We start from the raw sequence: 20,246 nt of genomic DNA on the forward strand, positions 1-20,246 counted from the left end.
ACACACACACACACATATATATATATATATGACTCTTATGACTAAATGTGTAATCACAATCATAATATTTTTTGTTCCTGTTTCATCTATTAAAGGGTCCTTGGCCTGAAAAGACCTAGAGACCAACAGTAGCCCATATAAGAAATTTATATCCAAAAGACCCCATACAATGATTTAACGAATGCAGTTTTCTTGTCTACATTGACAAATGTCTATGAAAAGATGGATTTGGGTGTGGACTAAAGGCTTGTGGTTTTTGTTAAACAGCTAATAGCATTTAACAAATGATATTATACCAGTTTACAGGTCACAGATGACACAGCATGATTTGCTAGTGACAGGTGGTGTTTATAATATTTATAATTTAGCAGGAGGAGACATTGTAGAGATCTGAATATGCATGTCTGAAACGTTTTTCTGGAACAGGAAGACAGACATTTTTAGATGCATAACCGTTACTTTTGTCAACTTTTTGGATTACATTAGCATATAGATGAAAGATACGGACTAAAAGTCTCAAAAGCTACATGTCGTCTTTAATACAATCTTCTGTTGTTCCTCAATAAATGTATGCCAGTTGCCATCAGTGTAAAACTAGCGCCAACCTGTGGTTACAACTTCAAACTGCATGCACTCAATTCAGTTAGGATCTTGTATTTTGAGTCGTGAACAAAGGTTGTGTATCTTGTGGATTCTCAATCTAGTAAATACTCTCTTATCAACAGGCTCTTCATTTAGATAATTCAGTCTGCACGACCCAAAGTAGATAGAAGTCCATCAAATCTCTCTATAAACCTCCTCCTACTGCTTTCACAGCCCATTAATTTTACATCCCAATCTTCATCTGAACGCAGTTGAGCTTTCACCGTGTGACCGTAGGAGATTTTCTGCTTCATTAGATTTCTGACTCTGACTTCTTCTGCATTCGCTCCCTCTATAAATCAGTGTTTTTATCCGAAGTAGTTTTCGTCATTGATTCTTGAAGGTGTCTGAAGTGCTCTCCTCGTTATAATGCTTTTCTCATCACTTGTTTCATTCAGGACGATATAACCGATATGCCTGATAATACTAGTGGGCAACGGGGAGTCCCCCTCGTCCTGTTGTGGGTAAATTGGAATAGGGCACTAAAACACCTGGATGTGTTGAGATAATGAGTTCTGTAATGGTTCTGACATTTCCGGGAGCTGAGAGTTCCCACTGGGGATGTGAGAGAGGGAGATGGTGAGGTGATTATGGGCCAATCAGCATAGAGCTGCTACAGAATAGATCCTTTTAGTATTCATAAGAAAAACTATCACACAGACATCTAAAACGCATTCATATATTCATAGCACTCCTACTCAGGTTTTAATCTGGAGTACAGTCACAGACAAAACAACAAAAAGCGCCCATTTTGTAACGCCATAATGCATGAATATGGTAATCATTCAGTACCGTGGTACTGCCGCAATACTTTTTTTAAGGCCTAAGAGAGGACGTGTACTACTGCAAGTCTCTACAGTACCACAAAGAGTTTGATGCTAAGCGAGAACATTTTTAAAGGGGACAGTTCACACAAAAATGAACATTCTGTCATCATTTATTCACCTTCATATTGTTCCAAACTCTTTTGAATTTAACATTTCTGTTAACAATTTACAGATCATTTACTCACCCCCTTGTCATCCAAGATAATATGTCTTTCTTTCTTCAGTCGATAAGAAATTATGTTTTTTGAGGAAAACATTTCAGGATTTCTCTCCATATAGTGGACTTCAATGGTGCCCCCGAGTTTGAACTTCCAAAATGTAGTTTCAATGCAGCTTCAAAGGGCTCTAAACGATCCCAGCCGAGGAAGAAGGGTCTTATCTAGCGAAACGGTCATCATTTTATGAAAAAATTACAATTTATATACTACTTAACCTTAAATGCTCATCTTGTCTAGCTCTGTGTGAACTGTGTATGCCAGGTCAAGACAGTTAGGGTATGTCGAAAAACTCTCAGTTTCTTCTCCAGCTTCAAAATCGTCTAACATCGCTGTTTTACCTTTTTTTTGTGAAGGGGGTTTGATCTTCTTTGCACATCTACTTAGTAAACACTGCAGCGATGCAGGACGAATTTGAAGTTGGAGGATAAAATGAGATGGGAGTTTTTCGACATACCCTGTCTTGAATTGAAATACACCAGAATTGACGCAGAGCTAGACAAAAAGAGCATTTGAGGTTAAAAAGTACATAAACTTAATTTGTTTAGAAAATGATGGATTGTTTTGCTAGATAAGACTCTTCTTCCCCAGCTGGGATCGTTTAGAGCCCTTTGAAGCTGCATTTAAAATTAACTTAAATCTTGCGGGCACCATATATGTCCACTATATGGAGAGAAATCCTGAAATGTTTTCCTCAAAAAACATAATTTCTTATCGCCTGAAGAAAGAAAGACATGAACATCTTGGATGACAAGGGGGTGAGTACATTATCTGTAAATGTTTGTTCTGGAAATATACTTCTTCTTTAAGCACAAAAAGTGCAATTTTGAAGGAAATCTGTTCTGCTCTATTTTGTGTAATGAACAGGAGAAATTTTTAATAAATGAATACTATTAATAAAACAAGTTTCTACAGAAATATGAAGTAGCACAACTGTTTCAAAACTGATGATAATAAAAAAAATGAATGTATTTTGAGCAGCAAATCAGCATATTCAAATAAATTCTGAAGGATCATGTGACATTGAAGACTTTTCAAATTTTGGGTGTGAGCAAAAACGTGAAATTATTTATGAAATATGCAGACAGTGATTGTTAGCTCTGCTCTCTTTGAGGTCATTTTAGCCTCATTAGCTGTGCTGCATTCTAACAAGCACATCTGGAAATTTGGAAACATTTAGAAAATATGAGGTGATTCTCACTTGTTCTTTATATGATGTTTATCACGAACAGCTGGTATTGACCCATCTTTCAGAATCAGCTTTTGTGCAAGTGCTGTGTTGAACTGACCTTTGTTTATGAAGCAGGGCGGCATAAAATGATTTGCTCTTTGCCACATTTCCTTCTGTAAATGAAATGTGTGTTCACTGTGGCTCAGAGTCTTTGGAGACTCTCATTTGTACATCCAGAAACTATATTTGTAATGTGTTGTATGTGGCGTTGTATGTGGCGAGAAGACAATATGTAAATAAGAGCTATAGCAATGATGTAAACATGGCAGATTATGTGTGGTTCATTCAGGGTGGGGTCAATGCAAATAAGGCAGGGCGTCACTAGTCATGGGCAGGTCTTATACATACTGTGATGTCACAGTAGGGATAAATCTGATTTTGGACACTGTTTCTGATTTATGAGGATTATAATTAAAGGAGTGGGTGGATTTTTACCATTATACTCTCTTAAAAATAAAGGTTCTTTATTGGCATCAATGGTTCTATGAAGCATCTTGAACATCCATGGAACCTTTCAAATGCAGTAAAAGGTTCTTTATAGTTGAAAAGGTTCTTTAGAGTTTTTTAAATGTTCTTCAAAATGGTTATTTTAGGAACTGTTCACTAAAAGGTACTTTTGGAAACAAAATGGTTCTTCTATGGCATCCCTGCACAAACACCCTTTTGGAACCTTTATTTTTAAGAGTGTATGCTGGTTGTTTGCACACTGTGGACACACAACAGTGTTCAAACTCATTATAAAAGTAAAAATGTTTTGCATAATAGGTTCCCTTTAAACTCTAATGTATAATTAATAAATGAATAAATCTCCAAAAAACTATATAGCCAAACAGAGAATATTATACTGTACAGCAAAAATGGTTATTGAGAAAGATTATTAAAATCTATTAAAGAACCTTTATACAAGCTTTTTGCATGAAACTAATTGTTTTTTTTCTTTGATCTTTCTCAGTACGTTGAGACCATCAGCAGTAAACAGAGTGAGCTGGATACCTTCATTGCAGAGGGCTACAAAACAGCGCTTTCGGAGGAACGTAGGAGATACTGTTTCCTGGTGGACCGCCAGTGCGCAGTGGCCAAGAACAGCAGCGCCTACCATGGCAAGGTGAGACCCAGATGCTTTTTCCTTTGCTGTACAAGATAGACAGCTTCACCACCGATGTACTTTCACAGTCTCTCCTGTAATATGGCTGAAGACAGCAGCAGTTGCCATGGCAATCCCCAAAGATCAACCCTCACAACCGTCTCCGTTGGGCACAGTTTGTTTGGGCTTATTGCAAAGATGAGATTTATTCTCCCTTGCAATTGTCTGTGTTCCAGGAGTGCCTGTAAAGTAATGCATGCCGTTTCTGACATATCAATTATCCGTAGTAACGGAGCCACTTCCCTACGGTAAAACCACATCATTGTACCTCCAGACTGCATTCGGAGCAGTTATTAACATCAGCAGGTGTTCCCAACCCATATGCAATCTGCTTAATACTTGTGTGTGTGCTCCACATGGCTATTTTCTGTATTATATCATTGTGTAACTTGCTCGGACTAAACCGTAAACCCTGAACGTGGACTAGACGTGTGGTGCTGTCTTCTGGGAATGTAGTTAAGGCTGTAGGGAGGGGCGTAGAGAAGCCCTTCATTTTCAAGAACATCCTGTCCAGTAGCTAATCAGTACGGAGGCGTGTGTGGGAAGAGTTCAGAAAGGGCGCGCTGAAGAGGGAGAGAGAGCGAGTGTGGTAGAATCAGGAGCCGTGAGTGTGTTGTATGCGTGAGTCACCAGGAGTGGGCGGTAGAACGGAGACGAAGGCCCCTCACCCACACTGCAGTGCGCTATACTGTAAGTGGTCCGAGATGTGAGAGACCCATTAGCGGCTGCTCAGAATCACCAACAGTCAATTGCTATGAATATGACGTGAAGTGATTTATATGTTGAAAGGATTATGCTATGTTAAAAATCTAAAGCAAAAGATGTGAAGTCAAGAAGCTGAGGGTCAAATAGACGGATCCCTTTAGGGTTAGGGCTTTTTCAAAACGCTTAACCCTAAGTTAACTTTGGCACATAATGCCCCTACCATCCCCCCCCACACACACTCACAACACCCGAAGAGCACATTGAAAACCACTCACAACACCCAAACAGCACAATGAAAATCACCCTAACAGCGCACCAAAAACCACTCACAACACCTGAACAGCACACCAAAAACCAGTCAGATCTCCCTAACAGCACTCCAAAAGCCACTCACAACACCCGAAGAGCACACTGAAAACCACTCACAACACCTGAACAGCTCAATGAAAATCACCCTAACAGCACTCCAAAAACACCTCACAACACCCGAAGAGCGCATTGAAAACCACTCACAACACCCAAAGAGCACATTGAAAACCACTCACAACACCCGAAGAGCACAATGAAAATCACTCACAACACCCGAACAGCACACTGAAGACCACTCACAACACACTAAAAGCACACCCGAAAACCCCTAACAACACCTGAACAGCACACTGAAAATCACCCTAAAAGCACACTTGAAATTCTCACAACTTCCTAACAGCACAGCCGAAAACCACTCACAACACCCAAACAGCACACTGAAAATCACCCTAACAGCACCCCCGAAAACCACTCACAACACCCGAACAGCACACTGAAAATCACCCTATCAGCACACCCGAAAACCGCTCACAACACCCTAACAGCACACTGAAATCCACCCTAACAGCACACCCAAAAACCACTCACAACACCTGAACAGCACACTGAAAACCACTCACAACACTCGAACAGTACACTGAAAATCACCCTAACAGCACACCCGAAAACCTCTCACAACACCCTAACAGCACAATGAAAATCACCCTAACAGCACTCCAAAAATCACTCACAACACCCGAACAGCACATTGAAAACCACTCACAACACCCGAACAGCACAATGTAAATCACTCTAACAGCACACCCAAAAACCACTCACAACGCCCGAAGAGCACAGCCGAAAACCACTCACAACACCCGAACAGCACAATGAAAATCACCCTAACAGCACACCCAAAAACCACTCACAAAACCCGAACAGCACAGCCGAAAACCACTCACAACACCCGAACAGCACACTGAAAACCACCCGAAACAGCACACTGAAGACCACTCACAACACACTAAAAGCACACCTGAAAACCACCCACAACACCCTAACAGCACACCCGAGAACCCCTAACAACACCTGAACAGCACACTGAAAATCACCCTAAAAGCACACTTGAAATTCTCTCACAACTTCCTAACAGCACACCCGAAAACCACTCACAACACCCAAACAGCACACTGAAAATCACCCTAACGGCACACACGAAAACCACTCACAACACCCAAACAGCACACTAAAAATCACCCTAACAGCACACCCAAAAACCACTCACAACACCTGAACAGCACACTGAAAACCACTCACAACACTCGAACAGTACACCCAAAAAACACTTACAACACCCCGAACAGCACACTGAAAACTTATATTGTCTAGCAATACATTAAATCATTTATAATACCTTTTGCAACACAAAAAAAACATCTAGTGACACACCCTAGAAACCACTCCTTAAACCCTAGCAAGAACACCATAGCCACCACTCAGAACACATTAACATCACACTATAAACCACTTGGAATACCCTAGCAACAACCAAGAACACCTTACCAACCAAATTGAAACTCTTTGGCAACCACTCAGATTTTGTTTTGAAAGTGTAAAAATCTAGTCACGATTTTGAAGTAGTAACAATAACTGTAGTAACTATTTTTTGGCAGAAACTACAGTTACCATGGTAATTTTTTTATATAATGAGCAAGTGTAGTGGTGTAAAACCAACAGATGACATCTGGCATCTCTCTCTCTCCCTCTCTCATTCACTCACTCAGATACATTTTAGCACACCATTTATAGTCAAGCTTTTCTAATGCCATCCTAAAGAATCTATGGTGCTTTTTTCCTCTTGTTTGTAGGGTAAGGACTTGTTAACCCAGAAGATCCCAGTGTGGCAGCAGGCCTGTTCAGATCCCAACAAGCTGCCCGACAGGGCCATGCTGCTCGCCCAGCAGATGACCTCTGGATCCGGCACCCTTCTCTCCAGCCCTCTGCACTCCTCCAAGGGCAACCTGGTCATCTCAGATCCCATTCCTGGAGCACAACCGCTGCCTGTGCCCCCCGAACTAGCTGCCTTCATGGGAAGTGGCCTGGGCCATCAGGGGGTTAGTAGGGAATATTTGCATTCTCTTTCACAAGGGTTTATTGTTGGTCAGATTACACAGAACAGCATTTTAGGTGTCTCATGTCTTAATGTGAAAAAGTAAATGTTCATTTGCATACTGCAGCATTAGCTGAGCGTAGGATGATTCAACCTCTTTAAAACTCATTGCTGCAGGCGGTGCTTTAGTTGAGTGGCCCCTCGCTAGAGCAGAACGCTCACACAATGTTAATAACAATAACTGAGCTTCTACACAGCCATAATGCGTTCTCTCTCTATTGGCATTGCTGCTCAAGTGATACTTATATATCACAGAGCTTGTTTAGAAGTCTGGCCTTATCTGCTGGCTTCAAGGAGTCATGACATGGATCTTTTTTCTTTTTCTTTTTTTTTAGAATTATGTTCCCTGAGGTTCAGTTGTAATTTTAATAAAAGTTTTTGCACATATGAACCCTCATTCTGGCCCTCTGTCCAAAAGATGTTTTTAGGAGCTTCTCCCTTAAAGGAATAGTTAACCAAAACTCAAAATCTGCTGAAATTGTACTCACCCTCAGGCCTTCCAAAATGTAAATGAGTTTGTTTCTTCATTAAAACAGATTTAGGGAAATTTATCATAAAATGACTTGCTCACCAATGGATCCTGTGCAGTTAATGGGTGCCGTCAGAATGAGAGTCCTAACAGCAGATTAAAACATCACAATAATCCACAAGTAATCCACATGACTCCAATCTATCAATTAACATCTTCTGAAGCAAAAAGCTATGTATTTGTAATAAAAAAAATCCACAATTATTATGCCTTATAGACTCGTATTTTGGCCAGAAGTGGCGCTTTAAAGTTAATTATTGTAATGTTTTTATCAACTGTTTAGACTCTCATTTTGACGGCACCCATTCACTGTAGAGGATCCTTTAGTGAGCAAGTAATGTAATACTAAATTTTTCTAAATCTGTTCTGATGAAAAAACAAACTCATCTACATTTTGAATGGCCTGATTTCCATTTTAGGGTTAATTACTCCTCTAACGCTTGTCAGTAAATGGCTGCTGTTGTTATTGGTGAAGGCCCATTTGCTAATGCGGAAATTGTCAGAAATTGACCACGTTATGAAACTCCCAGGAGACAAACCAATTTATGTATGTCTATATGGTTGCAGCGGCTAATGGGTCCTGATGGCATGTCTCTGGTGAACGGGACAACGGGGGTCCATGGAGACGACTACTGGACGGAGAGCGGGGTCTCTCAGGGAAGACCACCCTCTCCACAGAATCAGTCTCAAACGCAGAGCCAGCCCCAGAGACAGGTCAGCGACGTCTACTCCAACACCCTGCCCGTCCGCAGGCCCCAGCCTGCTAAAAACAAGACCACTGTGGGTAAGCAAAACCAATTCTTCTGCATGTTCATGCAAACCTTTGGGCAGATGAGCCATAAAGTGCTTTTTGATCTGCTTTTTCGTTTTTCATCTGCAGAACAGTGTTATTATTGGTAACTACATTCAAACTAAACTGAAAATATGAAAAACATATTATTACTTATATATTTTTAAAATAATAATAGAGTATTAACTAAAATTAAAATAAAATATTATATGTCAATATAGTATACCAGGGTCAAAAGTGGACTTTTTCATTAAAGGGATGGTTCGGAGTAGAATTGACTTCATTGCTATGCACTCCGAAGCCCATGTAAATACCCCATCCGAAGTTTTTTTTACCTTAGTCAAACATTTATGGAGATATTAGAGTTTTTCGAATTGCTTGTTACAGGAGTGATTGGTACATGTGATGTATCTCGTAAATTGCACCACTAAACGTGCAAGTAATCTTACCAAACTTGTAAAGTAGTGTAAATAGGTTATGTACTCACAAAACGCTGCATCAGAACATTTGTAAGTCCACCATGACTGTTTTAAAAACACGTTTTAGCCGATCCCCACAAGTCTCAAAAACTACAAATGGCGACAAGTCGACGTCACTTCCCTGGTTTGAAAAAAGCACGTAAAAGTCCTCCTACAAGTTGACATGCACACAGATGTAGTAGGAGGACTTTTACGTGCTTTTTTCAAACCAGGGAAGTGACGTCGACTTGTAGTTTCTGAGACTAGTAGTTCTCGGGTAAAACGTGTTTTTAAAACACTCATGGTGGACTTACAAATGTTCTGATGCAGCGTTTTGTGAGTACATAACCTATTTACACTACTGTACAAGTTTGGTAAGATTACTTGCACGTTTAGTGGTGCAATTTACGAGATACATCACATGTACCAATCACTCCTGTAACAAGCAATTCGAAAAACTCTAATATCTCCATAAATGTTCGACTAAGGTAAAAAAAACTCCGGATGGGGTATTTAGATGGGCTTCGGAGTGCATAGCAATGAAGTCAATTCTACTCCGAACCATCCCTTTAAGGAGCAATTTTTAAATTTTTTGCACTTTTTTTACATTTGTAAGGGCAATGTTTATAGTCACCTTATAATTATCAAAACCATATGTTGTCTTTAATGTCAAATGCTTAAAATCATCCAATTACTGTAATCAATATGTTAAACTGTTGTCAATAACAATAGACTGTTTAAAACTGTATCTAAACTATATATGTAAACAACAGGAGCTCATGGGCTGCAATATTATGACAAATATCATTATTGTAGAGTATTGCTCTTTGTATTGTAATAATAATTGTAATAATTATTATTAATATGTAATTATATGGAAAACCATGTAACGTTTTTAGTTTGTTTTGGGCACATCACATTCTGGCTTCACAGACAAACTCTGATTGGCAAATGCATTCCTAAATTCAACAGAAACGCGTTTGATTGGTTATAAGGCTCAACGCTGCACAAAACAGCACTTTAAAGTTAATTGATGCAGTGTGAGCGAATCTAAACGTAATTTTGCAAATTGACACTTTTCATTCATTTTCACATTTTATTTTAATCACGAAAGCCATAATACGTTGTTTAATTGTGCAAAGGCATTTTTTTGCCCCTTTGTCTTGAATTTATAGGCCATTTTTGTTCATTTTGGTGGCATTTTAGCCACAGGCCCTTGTTAATAGTAGTATATAGAGGCAATATAGAGTTAAAAATGATTTACAAAACACAGTTGACAAAAACGACAAAATTAGCTTGCCTTTGTTTTTTTACAAATTGTACCCTGAATCTTTCTCTAGGAGAAACACGAACTCTGCCCAGGTCAAGTTCCATGGCGGCTGGTCTGGAGAAGAACGGACGTTCTCGTGTACAGGCCATTTTCTCCCACGCGGCTGGCGACAACACCACCCTTCTGAGCTTCACTGAGGGCGACATCATCACCCTGCTGGTGCCAGAGGCTCGGGACGGCTGGCACTATGGAGAGAATGAGAAAAATAAGATGTAAGCACACGATGTATACATTATCAACAGAACTGAATGTGGGGGGAAAAAAATCAATTTTGAAATGCAACATATTTTGAAAATCAGGAGAAAACAAATGTGTACTGAACGTCTTTATAAACCACTTATCCCATGAAGCATTGCAGATGACATTAGGGCCATTGCTAGGATTTCTGGGCACCTTGTACAGTCTACACAAAAAAAAAAAACAATAAGTAAATTTACTTTTATTAGTTTTTGCATGCACATTTTTTACAAGTAAAATTTAAGTATGAAATTAAGTAAAATCTACTTAACTAATTTGAGTACATTAACAAAGAAAATAAGTAAATTTAACATGCAGTTAGAGTTTGATGAGTAATTTCTATTTAATTATTTTAAGTATACTCTGCAGTCCTCAAGAACAATTCACTCAGCAACAGTTTGTAAATTTTACTCAAACATCATAGCACTGAAAAAAAATGCCATTAAAGCTGTTTCACTTACAAACATGTACGTAAGCAAGTAGACGGCTCCTTATTGTTTTTAAGGATATATTTTGTTAGTGTAGTTACTAACCAAATGAACACTGAGACCTCAATACTTGGCACATGATACACAATCATGGTAACAATCAGTGAATAGTTTTTGAGTATGAATGGGTCATTTTGAGTAGAAAATGAACTTTAGATGTTGCAAAACAGCAAGTTACTTAACCTAACAACAAAAGCAACCATAAAACATTGCAAATACATCTTGAAAACAGCAAAAATGTAACCTTATTAATTATTCATGCCCAAGTGAACGATGGGAACAACATGGTTATGAATTTGATATTTACTTAAACAATCTTTGTAAAAATAACAAACAATTCCAAGTAAAATATACTTATAAATTCAAATTTTAAATTCTACAAGCTTAAATTGAGTACTAATATTGAATTTACTCTTCTTTTTTTTTTATTCTTGCCTGAACGCAATTATTTAATGTATAAACTACATTTGTTTTTCTGTGTTGTTTACTTCACCACAAAATCATTTTTATCAGTGTATTCAGATTATTCTCCTGAGAAAAAGACCCTAGTAATCTCCCATGTGTCTCTGCTGGAGTTTCAAAAGAGATCTCAAACTGTTCTGATATTTGCTAAGATGCCAAAATATAAAATCACATTTAAATACGAACAATTATTACATTTTTTTCCTGTTTTAATTTCTCCTGAGGAAAAAAAAAAGACTTGAATCTAAACCAATTTTTGATGGAAACAAACTGACGTCCCTGAGCTTTGAAAAAGCAGCATGTTGATCTGAAAACACCATTGGACTATGTGCTACAGTGGTTCATTTAAAAAAAAAAAACATGCAGGTGAATAGGGTAAAAAAAATTAACTAATAGTTATCACCTTACTTACCCAGTTGATTTATTACTTTGATAATTGCAAACATTTTTTGTATTAGTTTTCTAAAATGTTAGATTGAAATATGCAAATAAGGCATTATTTAATGCAATATGCACTAATTTGCATACAGTTCTAGTACAAAAATCTAAACACTAGGTTTAATTTTTTGACATATTAGATTGAAAAGTTTTTACAGAGGGAATTTTTTGGCTCATTTCATCACAACATAATTCAGAAAAAACTTAGAACAAACAGGAAAGTTGAGGAAACACTATATTTTTTACAATTTTTGGGAAATAAAATTATATATGAACAAACTCTGTAAAAACCTTCAGGATATAGACAGGAATACAAATATAAAGTTTGAAAAAACACCATTATTGCCTGCAGTGTCTCCCCTTAAAAGCCACATTCCTGGCGAAGAACTACATTACCCATAATCATATAGAGACTGCTTACATGGATCAGTCGCTGTTTCCATGGAAATGAGAATCGCACCAAAAAACAGCTTAGCAGAGACTGCCAGCTCCCATGAGACATATTTCCCTACACCCTCTAACTACTTATGTATTTGCATACATTTAAATATTTTGCAATAAACAATGACTTACAGTACAGTCAATATGTGAACAGTGAGTCCTCTCCAGCAGAGATAAATTTGATTACAAGAGTCTTTTTCTCACGGGACTAGTCTGAGAGGAATGATACTCGGTTTACTCTCCATTTAATCTCTTTTCTGCTTAGAAGAATATTTCTAAATAAACTGAGATATTCAACTTACGCTTATGCTTATTTTTCACATTGGGTTTAATCCACTGTCATAGATGTGGAGTTTCTAAAGAAAAGCTCTTTCATTTCAGGCGTGGCTGGTTTCCTTTTTCCTACACCCGAGTGCTGCCTGACAGTGATGGCGAGAAGTTAAGAGTCAAGTAAGTATCCTAAAATAACATAAACTGCGTTTCTGTGTTTTCAGTGATCGGATCACTCTTAGACAGATTATGATCATGTTAAATGAAGGTGAAAATGCAAACGCATTTCTGTTATAAGCTATGTAGTAATATACAGTATGAGGATATACTAAAAATAATCAGAGACATCATGGGCCGCAGGTTCTGGGCTTTTCTTTTTCTTCTCTGGTGATTTGAAAGACAACAGATATTGTGCTCTTGCGCTTTGATTAAATCACTTGATTTAATCAACAGTATCTGATTATTAATAAGATCATTTCACTGGATTGTGGTTGGAATCTTGTTTCGGTTGGAATGCTAATTTCTTTCCTTCCTGTTTCTTCACTTCTAATCACAATTAACATCCTTTGTTGAGGAGTTTGTAATTGAAGGAAACACATAAAATGACTGGAAATTCTGTTAGCATGACTGATTTAGTTAATGAAACCTTAAATGTAAAACACACGTTTAAAATCTGGGGGTTGGTAAGATTTTTTGATATGTTTTTAAAAATTTGCTCACCAAGGCTGCATTTATTTGATCAAAGGTACAGTAAAAAATCTATTCAAATTCCATTTCTCACATTTCCTTCATCGGTCATTCTACCATGTTGATTTGCTCATCTTGAAACTGATTTGCTGCTTCTTATTATTATTGATGTTAAAAAACAGATTTGCCGCTTGATATTTTTGTGCAATTATTCATTGCATTTTTTTTTTTTGCAAGATACTTTGCTATTAAGAAAGCTCAAAAGAATAGTGTTTACTTGAAATAGAACTATGAATTTAATAATCAATTTGATTAATCTAGTTATTGATCAATTTAATGCATCCTTGCTGAATTATTAAAAAAAAATCTTACAGAACCCAAACTTTTGAACAGTATTGTGTGCACAGAAAAGTAGGAATTAAAAATTGTACCTTTTGAGTACAAAAGCTTATCTTTGTACCTTTTTTTTTTACCCCTAATAGGTACATATGTGACCCTGGACCACAAAACCAGTCTTAAGTTGCTGGGGTATATTTGTAGCAATAGCCAAAAATACATAGTATGGGTCAAAATTATTGATTTTTCTTTTATGCCAAAAATCAATAGGAAATTAAGTAAAGATCATGTTCCATGAAGATTTTTTGTAAAATTCCTACTATAAATATATCAAAATGTAATTTTTGATTAGTAATATGCATTGCTAAGAACTTAATTTGGACAATTTTTAAGGTGATTTTCTCAGTATTTTGATTTTTTTTTTTGCTCCCTCAGATTCCAGATTTTCAAATAGATGTATCTCGGCCAAATATTGTCCATACACCATAAACCATACATCAATAGAAGGCTTAATTAGTGAGCTTTCATATGATGTATACATCTCAGTTTTGTAAAATTTAACCTTATGACTGGTTTTGTGGTCCAGGGTCACATATTAGTACCTAAAGGGTACGTATTACTACTATAAGATACTAATACGTACCCTATAGGAGTAAAAAAGGCACAAAGATGTTCTAATAAGGGTACTGCTCCAGCAACAAGCTGTTGTACCTCAAACGGTGCAATTTTACACCCCTATTTTTCTGTGTGTGTGTGTGTAAGTAGCGATATGCATTAGCATTTGACCACACTGGAGATGCAGGGGAAAATTTAGATGGGTTGGTTAAAAAATATTAAAAAAGAATTCTCAATTTTAATCAATTCTCATTTTTACGAAACAATATAGATTCTTAAATCCCAAGAATCGATTAGCTAACCTGTTTTCAGTTAATGAACAGAACATTTAAGTGCGCCTCCCATCCAATAAATCGCAATAAGCTTTGTGCTTTGTTACTTTTTTAGATATAAAGCCTCAGATTTCAAATTCCGTCCGAACGTGAACTGATTGTCTCCTCCACTTTAAACATATACAGCATGAAATAAACATGAATGAACGTTCAAAGGTTTGTTGAAAAAAAAAAAAAAAAAGAGTAGAACTGTTTCTTGTAATCGCTGAAACCGTTTCAATCGCGGAAAGACGGCAGTATAACAATGTCACGTAATGTCACATTTACCTCAAAAAAAAACATATTTGGTGACCAGAAACTCTGTAAGCACTGTGTAACATTGCAATTTTTACCCTTCTTCAGTATTTAATTTATATTTGAATAAATCCATCCAGTATTTATGACAGCCACCATTTAAATGTTTAGATTTCAAAATAACGAATTGGAGTAGAAATATAGTTATGTAACAGTAAAGTTAGTATTATAAAAGCTTAATTGTCTATAATTTAAGTGTTTGTATACAAATCAGTTAATTGTACCTTCAATGTTATAGTAATGTAGTACCAAACGTGCTAAGGACTGTATCTGATATATATATCCAACATAATCAAAATCAAAACAAATTACAAAATTAGTGTCAAAACCCAGCCCTAGTAAATTTAGTGCAGTGAAAAACTATCCAGATACAAAACACATGTTGATGGCAGGTGTAAAGATAACTGATTTGACTGACCTTCATCCTGTAGTCTTCATCATGGGAAGAGCAGCAGCACAGGAAACCTGCTGGAGCGAGAGGACATGTCCTTGCCCATGCCTGACTATGGTCTGACTGCCCGACTGTTGGCACAGAGCCTAACACAGACTCGACCACGTCCCTACAGCATGGCAGGCTTTGCACAGGTACACACACACCCACACATGTATTAGCATTAGACAGGAATCTCACACTAGTGTCTCCTTTCTTGGGATTTTTTCCCTCTGTAATTCTCTTTTAACTCAATCTTAAAGCTTAATCTATGCATTCTTTGATCTGTTCTGTAAAGCTAACTGCATGTGGGATTCTCTTAACAAGCATGGTTTTCATATTAAATGGATAGTTCACCTTAAAATTAAATTTCTGTTATCATTTACTCACATTCATGTTGTTTCAAACGCATTCTTCCTCTTCTGTTTTGAAAAGCTTGTTGACCAGGGGCAAAAAATCATCATAAACATCATAAAAAATACCAATATCAAAACCAGCTTTTATTCCCTTTTACACAAATTATGATTATAGGGGGAGATTATTGATTAATATAAACTTTATAGCAGTTCCCTGACCTATGAGTTCATGGTTTGTAAACTAATACAGTTTGATGTTTGCATCACATAAAAAGCTTTATATGTGCAATTTTTTTGACGTGGTAAACTTGCTCGATAGCTCACCTAGTACAGTACAGTACCGATTTTGCGATGCAGAGAGTTTGGATACGGGTCCAGTAAAACACGAGTCATAATAAAAGTCCATAGCCTTGTAGAGCCAAAGATAAAATGCATTTTTATTTCATGTTTGTTTTTATTAGAATATTCGGTTAGGCGCCACTCACCGTACATATGTACAGGTCCCACAAATTCTTTGCTTTTTCAGCATTTTGGTGTATTTAAACTAGTGGTGGGCCGTTATCGGCGTTAACGTGCTGCGTTAACGTGAGACTCTTATCGCGCGATAAAAAAAATATCGCCGTTAATCTATTCTCAAAGTTGGGTTGGGAGCTGGGTCTAAACTACGCAAGTTATGATGACTTTCACTTTGATATTTTAGCGCGGATGATGTATATGTAGTTGAATTGCACTGTAGGGGGCGAGAACGAGTCTCCAACTTCTGTGAAATTACCACATCAAATGAGACGTGCAAATATGGATGCAGTTATGAAGCCGCTTCAGGGCAGGTGCGTGCGTTGTTAGACCCTTTTTACTGGGGCACGTGCCCCAGTGAAAATCTGCTGTGCCCCAGTAAAATCTCAAGTTTGAGTTATAATTTACTTTGATAATCCCGAAATAAAGACATTAAACTATATGCAACAACTGAATTGACGCTTCTAAAAGCAACGCAGTTTAATCGAAGAGAAGACTATGCACGCAGCTATCCATGCCCGTGAGCGTCTGTGTATTTAACAGGAACGCGCACGTTGTACAGCCTTTTGCGCAGAAGTACTTGGTTACACAAGTTTGTATAGTTAATTGTGTTATAAATGCAATTGTCAAGCAGTTTATGATGCATTTTGGAAACAGGAGATGAGCGCCTGGTCTAATGCGCCACCTGGCCCGTCCTCGAAGACTTACTTTTAGTCATTATTTGGGTAGCACACATATTCTGAATGCCTTCAGCAGAATTCAAATTAGCCATTTTAATCTAGATTAATCTAGATTAATTTCAAGATTTAATCTAGATTAATCTAGATTAAAAAAATTAATCTATGCCCACCACTATTTTAAACCCTTTCCAACAATGATTGTTTGATTTTGAGATCCAGCTTTTGACACTGAGGACAACTGTGGTCCTCATATGCAACTATTACAGAAAGTTCAAACACTCACTGATGCTCCAGAAGGAAAAACAATGCATTAAAAGCTGGGGGGTGAAAACTTTTGACCAGAATGGAGAAATGTACATTTTTCATATTTGGCCTAAATGTATATCATTTTCATTTAGTAATGCCCTTCAGAGGCTACAGAAAAGGCTACATGTTTCCCAGGAGACAAAATAAGTTAAATTTACCCTGAACTTTACATTCAAAAGTTTTCACTCCCAGCTCCTAATGCATAATTTTTCCTTCTAGAGCATCAGTGAGCGTTTGAACCTTCTGTAATAGTTTTTAAGAGTCTCTCAGTTGTCCTCAAACATCATTTAAGTGAAATATCTTATTTAGGTTAGTACTAAATAAACAATAACATGCATTTTGTATAATCCCTCTTTTTTTGGTAAAATTATGAACATTATGCAGATTCTGAAAGGAGAATGTAAACCTTAGATCTCAGTTGTACAACATATTGCCAGATTTACATTTGTCTGTTGCAAGTTGTAAAATAGAATTAAAACATTTTTTTTAATCTTCCGTTTGGAGCGTTATGAGTGAGTTAATGATGACAGGGTTAGTATTTTGTGTGAACTGTCCCTTTAATAAACTGTGTTGATGCACCCTTGGAAATTTTCCTTCTAAGCTGGAAATAAGCTTTTAAGCCGCACTGAAATGTTGTTTTTACAAATTCCAGCCAGCGCTAGAGGATTATGACAGTCAGTTTGCCACAAGGTAAGATCGGCTCTTAATGAACAGAAATGACAACACTTAATAATGAGTCAGTGTTAATTTATCCCGAAATGCCAAACCTGTACTGCTAATTATACCTATGTTAGTGAATAGTAGTTAATATCTGTGTTTTTTCCCTTTCTTAGCTCTTGCTTGCTTATGCTAAATGTGCAATGTAGTGCTGATATTTGTTGGGAGACCAACCCTGTTTTATCAGAGATTTGTAAATGGTTTGACAAGAGAAGGTTGTATGTCTGTCTGTTTTTCGTGAGTGGGGCGAATGAGCTGTTGGATTGTGAGATGCATCGTTGTTGACTCTCACTGTAACCTCATTGTGTGTGTGATCCATTAAGGTCAGGATCAGAGCTGCTCATAGTCTGTGTACCCTGAACTCATTGCCTCTAGAAGCCTCTAGCTGAGATTCAGTTCACTTAAAAGAAAGTTTCAGGTTCAAAACTAATAAAACTCTATGGAGAACAGACAATAGCTTCATATATCAACTCATCAGGCTATTTAAACTGTGTACAGTAATGCACTTACAATGAGAATGTCTTCATTAGAAGGGTTTAAACATAGAAATGTGAGGCTTGTATGTTTATTCAAGCAGATAAATTAAAGCAAGATTATGTGCATCTTTGCTTTTGCAGCGAGACTACCGTTTCAAATACATAAACTTATGACTGTACAGGATATACATAATGTTTTTTTGTTTTTTTTATTGTCTCGAACAGTTAAACTGCCTGCTGTTGTTTAGAAAAATCCTTCAGGTCCACAGATTCTTTGGTTTTCCAGCATTGTTGTAGCCTGGAAAAATCCAGACCCTAATCTAGATTGCTGGCATCGAGCAATGAAAAGGTCCTAACTCGAGGGGCGGCACCAAGTGTGCATTTGAAACTCTCGCTGCATGCAACTGGATAACGCCACGACCAATCACAACAATACACGGTGTGACGTATCTAGAGCGACGGTGAACATATAAGAGTGGATTTCAATGTTATGACATAAACAATGTGACAAGATTAATAACTATTAATTACGACAGCCGAATCAACCTCATAAAACAATTAGGTCCGATCAAACTATTCATTAACTATCAACTAATATGTGGATGGACGCTAGCGTTTCATTCAGCAGCGAGACATATCGTCCTGTTCAAGTTAGGCTACTGTATTACTATTGAATAGTTCAGTTTTTCGTTACAGTAAGTTTACCAAGTGACTCTTACTATTTGTAAATGAGATGGACCTCACCCACCACAATCCCGATCAGGTTGTCCCAGTAGACCTTGTTCGATAACATTTATCGCCACTTCTTTTTTAACAGCCAGGACTCGGGACTGCCGAATGCTATCTGGCATTGCCTGCTTCGGATCTGTTCCTCTTCGTGTTCGCCCCATACGCTTAACTAACAGCGGAGCTAACTGATAGATTAAACTCTTGCCGTATCCAGTCGGCAAAACAGCAAAAACGTCCTTCTTGCAAAGGAACGATTCGAGCACGGTTTTCTGTCCCTCTTTTATATGAAAAGCCAAGTCTAACTCGTTCATTGTAGCGGCCATAGCCGTTTCAAACAACTGGTGTTCATCTGTAGCCATCTTTCAATGTTAATGATTCCAGACGTCAAAGCTCTGTCGTCATCAGCTTAGCTCGCCTCTGGCCCGCCTACATCAGATACACCGATTTGATTGGTTCCCAGAACTGCTTACGTATTGCAGTAACCTGCATCATTGCTCGATGCCAGAGTGTCTTGCAGAGACAATTCAAATTGTGCTCTCGCGAGACCTCTGGATTTCCAGGGTAGCATTGTTGTGTATTTGAACCCTTTCCAACAATGACTGTATGATTTTGAGATCCATATTTTCACAATGAGGACAACTGAGGGACTATTACAGAAGGTTCAAATGCTCACTGATGCTCCAGAAGGGAAAATAATGCATTAAAAGCCAGGGGGGTTAGAACTTTTTGAATATGAAGATCAGGGTAAATTTAACTTATTTGGTCTTTTGGGAAACATATCTTCTGTAGCCTCTAAAGGGCAGTACTAAATGAAAAAGTATGATACTTAGGCAAAATAAGAAAAATGTACACATCTCCATTCTGTTCAAAAGTTTACACCCCCGGCTCTTAATGCATTGTTTTTCCTTCTGAAGCATCAGTGAGCATTTAAACCTTATGTAATAGCTGCATATGAGTCCCTTAGTTGTCCTCAGTGTGAAAAGATAGATCTCATAATCATACAGTCAGTGTTGGAAATGGTTCAAATACACAAAAATACTGGAAAACCAAAGTGTGGGACCTGTGGGATTTTTCTGATGAACAGCAGGCATTTTAGCTATTCAGGAACAT

General features: G+C 37.6%; 1 protein-coding gene across 5 annotated transcripts in view; it reads left to right on the forward strand.

The window, feature by feature from the left end:
* baiap2a (BAR/IMD domain containing adaptor protein 2a) overlaps window positions 1-20,246 on the forward strand; it is a 125,121-nt gene that overhangs the window by 96,188 nt on the left and 8,687 nt on the right. For 3 of the 5 annotated variants that reach the window (XM_073837916.1, XM_073837923.1, XM_073837911.1), the window contains exons 7-13: window positions 3,868-4,020; window positions 6,921-7,166; window positions 8,319-8,535; window positions 10,340-10,541; window positions 12,777-12,845; window positions 15,361-15,514; window positions 17,867-17,904. In XM_073837916.1, the coding sequence (XP_073694017.1) occupies window positions 3,868-4,020; window positions 6,921-7,166; window positions 8,319-8,535; window positions 10,340-10,541; window positions 12,777-12,845; window positions 15,361-15,514; window positions 17,867-17,904 (1,079 nt within the window). The remainder of the gene's footprint in view (window positions 1-3,867; window positions 4,021-6,920; window positions 7,167-8,318; window positions 8,536-10,339; window positions 10,542-12,776; window positions 12,846-15,360; window positions 15,515-17,866; window positions 17,905-20,246) is intronic. The other 2 variants (XM_073837928.1, XM_073837933.1) reach the window with 2 other exon arrangements.

Source organism: Garra rufa, chromosome 1 (assembly GCF_049309525.1).
Source record: "Garra rufa chromosome 1, GarRuf1.0, whole genome shotgun sequence".
Taxonomy (NCBI): domain Eukaryota; kingdom Metazoa; phylum Chordata; class Actinopteri; order Cypriniformes; family Cyprinidae; genus Garra; species Garra rufa.